This window comes from Madurella fahalii, assembly GCF_045866475.1.
Source record: "Madurella fahalii IFM 68171 DNA, scaffold_1, whole genome shotgun sequence".
Classification (NCBI taxonomy): Eukaryota; Fungi; Ascomycota; class Sordariomycetes; order Sordariales; genus Madurella; species Madurella fahalii.
The window spans coordinates 7,941,203-7,953,052 of record NW_027263971.1 but is presented as its reverse complement, the minus strand read 5'-3'; the positions used below and the strand labels follow the sequence as shown (position 1 = coordinate 7,953,052).

Genomic DNA, 11,850 nt, shown 5'->3' with positions numbered 1-11,850 from the left:
GGTCGCACTCAGTATACCAGTTAGCAAGATAGTACTATACAGCCAAGATAATAAACGGAGGGATAGCCTAGCCGAGGGCATTGACTCCCTGGATAACCGTCGCCTATTCGCGGTTGCTAGGCTGAGCTAGCTTTACCTTGCTACGGCTATCCGAGGTCGTAACTACTATACCCGCGAAGATAATGCCCATTATAAACCCAGTCTCGTCGAAGTTGTAGATATCGTCATCTACAATACCATACTTGGCCTTGACGTTCCGTACAAGGACGAACTACTCGCCAATAGCCTTTGGATCCTCGCATTTAGCCCTCTGGAAGTCGTATCTACGCAACCAGCGCATTCGAATCTCTTCCTTACGTTTAACAAATCGATAGGCCCAGAGCTTGCCGATAGGGGGCGCGTTGCGTACATAGAGTAGTTGGTTGGCCATATCTTCTATACCACGTAACCTTGGTGGAAATCCTCGGGCATCTAGCTCAACAATATATTGAACAATAGCCTCCTCTTCCAATTCGGTGAGCTTCCTCGACTTCGGCGTAGTATCGCGTCGTATAGGTTTGCCGTCGCGTCGGCGCCCTAGAGTATTTCGAGCGACTCTATAGATCTTAGCTGCGGCTCGCACGCTTAGATTCTTGTCCTTTTGAAGAGCTTGAAGGGCCAGGATTATATGGGCTTCATTTGATTTCGAGGGCATTTTGGATGTGGAGAGAAGTTTGTTATTGAGGGTAAAGGTATCGCGTCGCGTAAAAAGTGGCCCACTCGCTGATATGGCCCACTTACTGATAAAATACGTTACTCTATAACTAAGTACAAATTATAGATAATAGCAGTTCGGATTTGGGAGAATTGGTTTTATTATTAAAGGTAATTATAAATATCCCCTAGTTACCTATCGACACTATTTATATATTAACTGACATTCCCTCCTAGTACTTCTGTTTTAGGAGCTGCAGAATTATTGCTACGGGCGTGTAAACCGATTGGGAGTACCCTAATATTCTCTGACTCTCAGTGTACTGCTCCGCACTTTAGCTTGTTATCCAGATTCTCCTATCATCTCACTGTCAGAGACTGCCAACCTTGCAACAATATTTGGCCTAGACCGCGTCATGACCAGCATGGCGCCCGCAATCTACTCGGCAGACCGCATCATGATCTCGTTTCCCCCACCTAATACAGGACATTGCCAGGATTACACGGGATACCTCGAAGGAGGTCATCCAGACGTATCTGATGTGGCGGGCCATCGAGGGCCTCAAACATGGCATTCTCTCGCGGCGGATCTGGAGCCGCTTCGTGTCTTTAAAGACATCCAAGGTGGTAGGGTCAGTCCCCCACCATCTCCACACGTACTATCTCTTACCCCTTACTCACACTCCGTCACGGCCACCCACACGACTCGGTCGTCTCCACCTCCCTCTCCACCTCCACCTCCCTCTCCACCTCCACCTCCCTCTCCACCTGCACCTCCCTCTCCACCTCCACCTCCCTCTCCACCTCCACCTCCCTCTCCACCTCCACCTCCCTCTCCACCTCCACCTCCCTCTCCACCTCCACCTCCCTCTCCACCTCCACCTCCCTCTCCACCTCCACCTCCCTCTCCACCTCCACCTCCCTCTCCACCTCCACCTCCCTCTCCACCTCCACCTCCACTAACCACCGCGCAGGATCCAACAGCCTCTCCGGCCCGGTGGCGAGCCTGCGTCAACCACGCGTCGGATGTCAGAACCCACGGCTGGATCCTCTCGCGCTTCTACGCGGCGGAGCACTTCTCCGAGGCGGAACACTTCTCCGAGGCGGAATACTTCTCCGAAGAGGAGTACTTCTCTGAGGCGGAACACTTCTCCGAGGCGGAATACTTCTCCGAGGCGGAATACTTCTCCGAGGCGGAACACTTCTCCGAGGTGGAGCACTTCTCCGAGGCCGACAAGGCCCTCGATCAACAGCTCATGACGTACATCACAAGACCAGTACGCCCGTACCATTCGTTTCCCTGGCAGGATGATTCGATGCGGACTGTGGCAATGCAAAAGATGGAAAAGCTCCAAGCGCAAGTAGGGTTTCCCACCGGTGGTGGTCGACTTGAACGACGGCGAGGCGGTGCTGCGGTACTACTCGGCCGTGAGCATCACGGGGAGCTATTTCGGTAATGTGGCGCACCTAGCAGTGTGAGCTGTCGCGCGCGACTGGGGGCCGGCTGGGCACGCCCTACGACAGGAGTGAGTGGCGGATGACGGCGCAGACGGTCAACGCGTACCAACGACATCGGGCCCGGCGTGAGTGCCCGGCCTGCAGCGATCCTCTAGCCCTCGTACTTTGGCGCGGCGCTGCCGTCGTAATGCCAACTTTGGCGTGACGGGTCGGACGATCGGGCACGAGGTGTCGCCCTCGTTCGATAGTAGTAGTGGGATCCAGTACGGCCTCGAAGGGCCGGTACGGGAACGATTGGTGGACCGCGCGGACCGACACCGAGTTCCGGCTGCGCACGCAGTGCTTTGTGCTTTGTGCAGCAGTACGGGAACTACACCGTCACGGGGCTGGATGGGAACCCCTTGCCGCTGAACGGGGAGTTGAGGCTCCGAGAGAACATCGCTGACGCTGGGGGATCGACATGGCGTTTCTTGCCTGGCAGCAGCACCGAGTGGACCGCCTCGAGCAGGACACCCGCTTGCCAGGACTGGGAAAGTGGACGCACGAGCAGCTGTATTCCATCGCGTTCGCGAGCCTGTGATGTTCCAAGTCGAAGAAGGAGCTGCTCGTCTCGCAGGTGTATGACGATCCGCACACTCGAGACCGCAGTTCCGGGTCAAGGGGACGCTGGAGAACTCGCGCTACTTCAGGGAGCACTTTACGTGTCAGGTGAAGGAGCCGACTGGTAAGATCTGGTAGCGGTGGTGTGGGAGAAGAGCGTCCCAGATGCTTCTAATTACCACTGGCAGGGAACAGCTTGAATTAGCATTCGTGCTACTCAGTGTACCTAGTGTGCTAGTTAGTAACCTGAATCTATCGGTTATGGTGTCTCTGCTGGAGTCGAACATGATATTGGCACTACCATTCCAAGAGAAAGAGCCAGTTGGCGATGAAGTAGACAACACGCCGTGGAGAAGGAGAACCTGCAAGCATCGAGCTTCTAGATGTTGATCCTTAGTTGGGCAGGTTCCGGCTAGCTGCCCAAGGTACTTAGGCAGTCAGCTAAGCGGCCTTGGAAACCTTACATACAGGGGTCAGAACCGACTCACTCAAAGGCGAGTGGCAGAGGGACGATAGGTGTTGCGAGGAGGTCGATGTGAAAGTATAATATAGAAATTTATTTATCACTAGGTCCTGGATCCGGGACACCTTGGAGATCTGGGTGTTAAGTGCCAGCATACGCCCGGGCACCCGGATCCCAGACGGCAGCCTCGGTAACCCCGGATCGGGAGACCTAGGAGTAGACAAGCATAAGAAGTTTTGTATGCCTTACGCCCTTCCAATTTTAGATGGCCGTCCTCCACGTCCCCCAAATATAATGTGCGCCTATATGAAATACGAGCGAGGCTACACGTCTCATTGACGAGAATCGATATTTCGATGGAGATCCTGAAGTCGAATCCATCCAGTTGCTTGAGAAATTTCTCGCCGCACCTGAGTAAGTTATACCAAACGTTAATCTGGTTTTTGCATTAACAACAACTACTAGACCTAGAAGCCTGTATGAGTCTTGAAACATAACCTATCATACGACTTGGCCTCCGAATCCTTGGTGCCCCGTTATTGGAGTTAATGGACCCAAGACACTCTCTCTGTACCATGTCTGTTATGCGGGATTTCCAGCTTAGCCAGGCTTATTTAGCAAAGCTTATTAGTCAGAGAGGCGTGGGCGATTCTCTGCTTAGAAGCTACATGCCGTATGTGGGCATTTCCCGGGAAGCTCAGGATATAATAAATAACCTCCGTGAACGGGGAGGTATAGAAAGAAGCATCGTAGCGCCATTGGGAATACCAGCTATAGGGGTACCCGGCCCAATACCCGCATTCCGGAGGCATGCCAAACGGTTCCAACTAGTATTACGCAAAACAGTAGCTTGAAGGCAGTGTTCTTACTTAATTATTTCAACTTGCTTTACCGTCTTCGAGATAGAGAATGAATAAGGTACCGCTCAAAATGGAATTTTGCGCTTGCAAGGTCGATATGTATTCTCTCGGATTGACCATTTTAGGGCGAAGGAGGTAGTAGTGGCCAGAAAGTGGTCAACTGGTGTCTGGAGGTTTTGTGGCATGCTGACTGCTCCGTAGGGGTGGTCCTGGATCGCAGGCCACTCGGCGGTCCAGGTGCCCGGCTTTGGTGCCTTCAGTCTAGTCCTCAGCATGTTCCGCGCGAATCCGGTACCGGACGAGAGGAAGGACAGCGGAGCGGCAAGCGTATTAAAGGCAGTCCGTATAACGTTCAGGTATTGTCGGCGAAAGGGAGAGGATACAACAGTCACAACGAGTCAGTCACGGTGTGGGGGATAACAGTATATGTAGGAAACGCACTGCATAAGAACCACTGCGTAAAAAAGCGCCACATGCAATGCACTAACATAAAAGGTGAAAGCTATGAAAAGAACAGAGAGCGTAACAAACAGACATAATTGAGTCCAATGCATCCGCAGACTGCCCCTTGCATCCCTAGCTTCAAGCTACCTTGGCAGGAGGCCGGTGACCGCTTGAATGAGACCTCGCTGGTGACTTCTTCATATCCGTCACGAACCGCAGAGAACTTCCGCTTCTTCATCACGCCCAACAGTGAGCTTAGTGGCTGCGGTGCTTCCCCGGTGCTCAAACCCCCATCTTGTACCTCGGTCAAGAAGCCTTGGTGCGTTCTTCGTGACGTGGTATTGCTTTGTTATGACTGCCACTCTAGGAGCTCGCCGTCTCTTCGGTGTCGGGAATTGTGCTGGGGTGCCGCGGGCGCGCAGCCACGGTATGGAAATCCGACGGCGGCTCCAGTGCGCGGCTGGGTGTTTTGGTGAAAGGAATCGTCGGGCTGCCAACTTGGTCTGCGGGCGCTGGGTGGCCGCGCGCACGACTAGGCGTTATGGTAAACGGGATTGTCGGAGCGCCATCTGATGGGGTCTGGAGCCTGCGTCGGTGCGGTTGCGGCCCTCCGGACGAGCTGGTTGCCGGCCGGTCCCGCTTCTCAGCGGTTGGACCTTGGGTAGCAAACTGCTGTGCCCTCGCGCGGAATGCGATAAAGTTGTCTTCATCAAGCCCCAGTATCTCTTCAAGTAGCTCCACAGCACGCTCGGGGTCAACCTGTATCTCCTCACTAGACTGGCTCGTATCGGCTGCCTCTAGCTGAATATCGTAAAATTTGCTGAGGTAGGCAAGCATTTGGTAGTCGCGCTCCTTCTGTGGTGTTCTCAGACCGTAAAGTTGGTCGGCGTACTTTGGGAAATAGTCTGGATTGGGTTCTTCGGCACCACGGCCTTGGACAAAGATGGGAACAGGGCGGATTCGGGCTATCGGGTTCTTGAGCCTGCTATTGCGGGCGCGGATCTCCATCTGCCTCATTGTAACCCTCATCTCCCCAAAATCGGCCTTGAGCTCCCCAAACTCGGTCTTGAGCTCGCGAACATCGGTCTTGAGTTCGCGAACATCGGCTTTGAGCTCTTCAACGTCGGTCTCGAGTCTTCCGATTGCCTTGTGGACAACAGCGAACTCGGCCTTTGTCTCTTGACGGAGGGCTTCAATTTCCGCTGTGACAAAGGCCTTTGTAGCCGTTTCACTCATTGTCGTCAACTCTGATGTCGTCTTCTTGTGCGAAAATGCGTGTAGGAATGCAGTAGCGATGGATGTCTTGGGAACCGCGCAGCGTGAAGAATTGTAGTAATGTTGGGTGTTTTGGGACTGGCTTGGCCCAAACGCGGCCGCGGGCAATTCACGTGACTTCGCGTCGTATGGAATCGGCGTGTCCTGCTGTTTTGTCACGTGCGGCTGAAGCCAGATCTTTTCTCAAACGAGAAGTACTGATGTGAGGTCAATTACCCTGACACACATTCGAGCTTCGCATGTTAGACCAGGTTAGGGAATAGTTGAAGAACGGTAAGTCGGGCGGTTTGCGAAAGCTTTCATGTAAGACGAAGTTTTTGTAGTCCCGATAAATTTGATCTGTTATGTGACGTCTTTGACTGCCCACGTCCATCCGATAGCATCCTCCTAAAAGCAGTGGGCATGTTTTCCAGGTATCTCGTGTGCAGACTGGCCAAGTCCCGTGGTGAATCGTCAGCTTTTAGTATAAAAGGCGGTTTCCGGGTTCTGAGAGATGAAAAGCTTAACTTCCCCCCGACATTTACAGCGGTCATAAGGGAAAGGTGCTGGGTGAGGATTGGGTATGCTATGTCAGCAAGACGGCGACTAACAAGCCGGAACACTTGTAAGGCAGCTAAAGGCAGGAGTTTGGCGATGAGCGCCAGAATCTGGGAGGAAAACCGGTCCATTACTGAGAACTAGGCCTGGAATAAGGTGACCTCCCGCACCGGAGGCCGATAATTCTTTGTTTCACATTCGGTCTCCCATGATCCGAGACGGAGTCGGGTAGCTCCACCAGCCCTACAGCTGCCCGCCCACGGCTGCTGTCCCAACGTCTGGCCACAACATCGTTAGATTATCGTTGAGGAGAACCGGACATGATGACAGAGACTACACGTTTAAAGACGTCCCGGCTCAACCGCAATGATAGAAAAACTAACTAAGGGCTCTAAGAATGCCCTGATTTACCGAAAACACTCCGACCTGTTTAGTAGCGATGTTTAACCCGATCCCAGCACGCCTACGATCGAGCCATTTATATACCCTAATGTGTTCCCCAGCCTTCCAGGAAAGAACCCCCCAAAATAAATCACCCTTATGAGAGTGGAGAGCTAGATACACCTCTGAGGCTATGGTGGATTGTGACTCACTCCGTTTTAAAAGCTCCCACGGGATCCGACCCGCCACATCATTTCGTGGATTATATCCTAGAGCAAATTGATTCATCCTTGCGCACACCACCACGCTGTCTCCAGCCTTTGCCACAAGGTACTTGTAGTCCGGGCCAGAGTACTCAGCTTTGACCGAGAATGATTCAGGAGTCGGTAGGACCTCGATCGTTTCCACGGGAGGCTTTGGTTGGCTTTGAATGGCTTGAGGGTCCTGGGAGCCAGGTGTCAATGAAGACAGCATGCTTTCGATTTCCGTGTCCATTGCTCCCGTTTCTCGGAGAAAGGCGAGTTGCTGTCATTCTGTTAACCTAAGGTAAACCGCCAAGTCAAAAAGACGGTGAATACTTGCCGCGTGAAGTATACGAAGATGCATCTTCGCGCTACTTATAACAATGTCGCGCTCTCCAGCTAGAGGCTTGCCAGTTTCTGCCATTATGTTGCCACGAGGAAACTGAGGAGTTGGGCGATCCGAAGTTTGAAACACCAGTTGAGATTGGTCAACGCGCGTACAAACAACCCTAACCCTTCTCCTGTGAGGCATCCACGTCTCTGCCTGAAGAGCAGCTCCGGGCCGAGACTGAAACGCTAAGCGACGAATAACGACCACTCTCAAACGGCGCAATTTCAAACCGGTCTTGGACGTAACAGGGAAGCAATTTGTCTCTTATGTATAGAAGGGTTAGAAAAACTCATCAGTCCTAGGTACCCGAATAATCATCCCAGCGGACCTGTCCTCGCCGGTACCATCTCTCCTTGCTCGCGTTCCAAGTCCATAAACCGCTTTAGTTTCCCTTAGTAAAAGGGCCATGACACTATAAAAGACGTTGAAGTCTCTGGTTTTTCTGTATGCTCTCCGTGGAATGAGTAAAGTACTTGACTCCTTTGCCGTTCCGTACCTTCCGTTTCAGGCGTTGTTTTGGCATTGCGATTCTCTGCAGATCGACGAATGAAGCGGTATTATTATGTTCTCGAGAGGCGAAGCGCGCAGTCAGACTGCGTCCATTCCCACGGTTGTGTCATGAAGCGTACTTCACGGCGGATGGGAAGCAGCGCCTAACAGAGCTCTTTGACAGGCGGATACACCACACAAGACGACACAACTACATGGCCGGCATATATATCCCCCTCTGTTCTCCATACATTTTACTTCTGCTGCTGTGGCCGCCGCGGCCTGGATCCAGGCTCCTGTTGTACCGCAGTGCGCCGCGGTGTACTATACAAACGAGCATTAGGTGGGGTACTTGTTGGTGATCCGTGGCCTCGGACAAGTGCATCTGCCCCGCTTTTCATGCCCTTATCCAGAGTGCTTGAGCCTGCTGAAAATGGCGGGTCCACACCGGCCAAAAGCGGCAGCAAATAACGCCCCAGCTCGCCCACCTCGTCATCCAACTTCCTTGGCCGACACCTCCTCTTATTTCCCTTTACTCCCTGTGCATTAATTATCTACCCGCTGCAACAGTTTAAGATCCCTCTCACGAATGACCGGGCGCAATCCTGCCTGGCACGTCGAGCAGTGTCTACCAGATCTGTTCCATCCGAGGTATTCGCCCGTTTGAATCGGGCAGCTGAATCACCCCACCCATCGTCGCGTGACGGCAGCCCCACGATGCGGCCTCCTCGAGTGGCCATCCTCGTACTCTTCTTCTCCGCTTCGCTATTCCTCGTCTGTCGGTCCATCAGCTCCATCCGCCGCCCGAACCCGGCAGCGACATCGTCCCCACCTCAGAAGTCGTCATTCCGAAGCTTGTTCTCGTTCACTGCGCCCTTTTCTTTGTTCCCGCCGAGTGCTGCCATCAGCCTGACAGAGGACAACAGCACCTTCTTCGCTGCTAGACCGGCTGCGTTTGGTCCGCCTCTGCCGAGTAACGGATTGAGCGGGCAGCTGTGGATAGGAAGCGGCTTCACGGACGAGACCCTGCAGGAGGGCGAGGGGGAAGGCGAGCTGGGCTGCAGCGACATTCCAGGTTGGGAAGATGGAAGACTTAAACTGGCTATCAAGGCGACAGAACAGGCGTTGGCCAGCAGCAAGTCGGCCGTCATTCCCGTCGACACTAAGAACTCGAAACGCGACGACCTAGCAAAGGGACCCCTGGTCGACCGGGTCAGTACGGAGAAAGAGCAGCCTCAGAGCCAACCCAAGCCGACGAATGATGGAACAGACGATTATCTCCACCAAGGCTTCCAGCAGCCGAGGTCGTCCTACAACGGGGGGTCGACGAGCTCGGGATCCAGCCACGCCGACATCCAGTCGATGCAAGAAACGGCCGAAATCACGGGCAAGATTGCTCTTCTGAGTCGCGGCGGTTGTGGCTTTCTTGAGAAGGTCAAGTGGGCGCAACGGCGGGGCGCCATTGCCCTGATCGTGGGGGACAATCAGAAGGGCGGCCCTCTAATTCAGATGTTCGCCCGCGGCAATGTGGATAATGTTACAATTCCCTCCGTCTTCACCTCCCGCACAACCGCCCACCTCCTGTCGTCGTTGATGCAGCCCGGAAGCTTCATCGAGGACATCCTTGACGAGAACGGAAATCCCATCTTGAAAGTACAGCAATCTGCCAAAGCTGGGAGGACCAAGAGGTCAGCACTACCTAAGAGAGACGCTTCGAGAGTGCCGTCCCGGATGCCGCCTCCTCGGGAGAACTCTAGAAACAAGAGATCTCAGGCAACACGAAGAAGTTGGTTTTCCGAACTGTTCCACTGGGGGGAGAGCCGCAGCACTGCGTCCGATCACAGTCGGCCTCCAAGCAGTGGCCAGCTCGACTGGGTTCTCGTCGATGACTGGAACGACGAGAATGACAAACTTATCAAGAATAGCCTAGATAGGGCAGCAAAGGACAGTGGAAAGAGCAACACGGCCACGGATTACAGCAAGCCGTCTGGTGACGGTTTCCAGATCGGAGTCCAGGACTGGCGTGACCCTGATCTCGTCGGACCCTCAGCGCAGAGCGGTGATTCTTCCTCCCAAGATTCTCGATATGACGATATCCAATCCAGCAACTCGGAGGCTTCCGCAAGGCAAGCCGGGAGCGGGTCGTCTGCGGATATCGGAGGGCCAAGAGGTGGAAGCATCACGCCGGGCAGTGGTGAATACGTACCTGGAGTCGCAGATGATCCCAATAAACCTGGGCCCGGAAATTCTGATTCGTCCACCGGCGCAAGGGGCGGCCTTCTTTCCAAGATCTTCGGTGACCACGACGATACAGACGCTGTGGCAGACGTTGCCTCAACAGAAACCGCGGGGTCCCCGGCCGGAACATCAGCATCCACCTTCACAGCGCCCGGCGGGAATGATGGTGCCAACGACCGCGAGGGCCTCTGGGTCACCATCACGCCTACTGGCAGTGCCAGCCCGTTTTTCGACACTCTCCTTGTTTTAGTGATCAGCCCTCTGGTAACATTGACAATCGTGTATGCCCTTCTTATTTTGCGAGTAAAGATCCGCATGCGGAGGTGGAGAGCGCCAAAGTCAGTGGTCGATCGGCTCCCGGTGCGTACCTATCACACAGTTGCGCCGTCGCCAAGCCAGTCCCCCAGGGCACCATCTCCCACAAGCTCTTCACCCACCACGCCCTTGCTTCAAGGCCCGTCCCGGTCGCGACCACGGTCTCGCACTACCACGGGTGTTCCAGAATCTGGAGACCTGCTGAGAGTAGACGATGCCTTGCAGGCGTCGAGGACGCCTTCTCACGAGAAGAACCAGCGCCGTGGCTCGAGCGAATGGAAAAAGTACATGGGGAGACAAGTAGAGTGTGTTGTGTGTTTGGAAGAGTACGTAGATGGTGTGAGCAGGGTCATGAGCCTACCTTGCGGGCATGAATTCCACGCCGAGTGCATGTAAGTCCTCCCGATCCTCGGCTGCATCATGTTCAGAAGCATACTCACCTGCGGCCAGTACACCGTGGCTTACCACGCGACGACGGACGTGTCCGATTTGCAAGGGCGATGTTGTCAGATCACTGGCCCGAGCATCTGGATCAGGCCCACAATACGAGCCATTCCGTGAGGATCCCTACGACAGCAGCGACGGTTCCGAGACTTTCCAGGACAGGCCTCCTTCTCCTAACCAGCTCGAGGACGATCTCGAACGAGGCCCTTCCTTTGCTCAAGCGCCAAGACAAGAATGGCAGGCAAACCGCCATGACGTCTGGTTCAGCGCCCTGGCAAGCCGTTTCGGAGGCGGTTCATCTCTTTCAGCGAGACCGGAGGGCTCGGGAGCCGACCGCAGCCGTTAATGCAGGCACACACTATCGAGGCGTCGGGGGTGGCTTTGATTTTCGGGTTCGTTTTTTGCATTTCTTGGGGGGAATATCGGCGCTTCGGGCAGGGTTAAGCACTGGGAGGGTAGTGTATACAGTGCGGGCGCTTAATACTGGTAGAGGCCTCTCCACTGACGCTCTTTTCTTAATGTATCGTGATACCTCTTTTCCTATCCTTTCGGCCTATTTTTTCCATGTGCCGCGCGGTCGGCCTTCTCTAGGGGCAAGTGGCTGGGCAAGGGACCGAGACTCGGCTCCAACACCTTCGTCACACCGTCATATAGAGTACTACAAAGACGTGGAAGTGAAACATACCCAGAATCCCTGCAGAGGGAGACGCCTCCATGCAAGGGATAACAGCGCCGCTGGCTTCCAAGTACTGCAGTGAATTTGCTTCTACTGGTTGCGTCCGTGACGTGTTGTGCGTTGTTTGTGCGAAAGGCGAGGACTTCGGTGGATGAACGGATTTCCGGATAAGCGAATAATCGCGCCCTGCATACCAGGAAAAGCTCATGCTTTGCCGTCCTGGTACCCCGCCATGGAGCATGCTTCCTAGTGCGCACGTGAGCATAAGGGTGCATGACGGGTAAATGTCGGTTAACCAGCGGGTAAATGTCGGATGTCGGTGCGCTAAGCAGCCGCGCTAATGA

The 11,850-nt window shown here is 54.2% G+C and overlaps 3 protein-coding genes across 3 annotated transcripts; 2 read left to right on the top strand and 1 right to left on the bottom strand.

The window, feature by feature from the left end:
* Window positions 1–1,109: 1,109 nt before the first annotated feature.
* Window positions 1,110–2,172, top strand: MFIFM68171_02237 (uncharacterized protein; the record flags this gene model as incomplete). Its single annotated transcript, XM_071057659.1, has 3 exons — window positions 1,110–1,325; window positions 1,668–1,970; window positions 2,059–2,172. 3 exons carry the CDS (start codon window positions 1,110–1,112, stop codon window positions 2,170–2,172), a joined length of 633 nt encoding a protein of 210 aa, XP_070913760.1.
* A 2,709-nt stretch (window positions 2,173–4,881) lies between these two features.
* MFIFM68171_02236 (uncharacterized protein) lies at window positions 4,882–5,754 on the bottom strand (the record flags this gene model as incomplete). Its single annotated transcript, XM_071057658.1, has 1 exon — window positions 4,882–5,754. The coding sequence occupies one exon, from the start codon at window positions 5,752–5,754 to the stop codon at window positions 4,882–4,884; it is 873 nt and encodes a 290-aa protein (XP_070913759.1).
* A 2,796-nt stretch (window positions 5,755–8,550) lies between these two features.
* On the top strand, window positions 8,551–11,176 carry MFIFM68171_02235 (E3 ubiquitin-protein ligase RNF13; the record flags this gene model as incomplete). The annotated part of the gene is made up of 2 exons (XM_071057657.1): window positions 8,551–10,778; window positions 10,837–11,176. The coding sequence occupies 2 exons, from the start codon at window positions 8,551–8,553 to the stop codon at window positions 11,174–11,176; spliced, it is 2,568 nt and encodes an 855-aa protein (XP_070913758.1).
* Window positions 11,177–11,850: the final 674 nt, after the last annotated feature.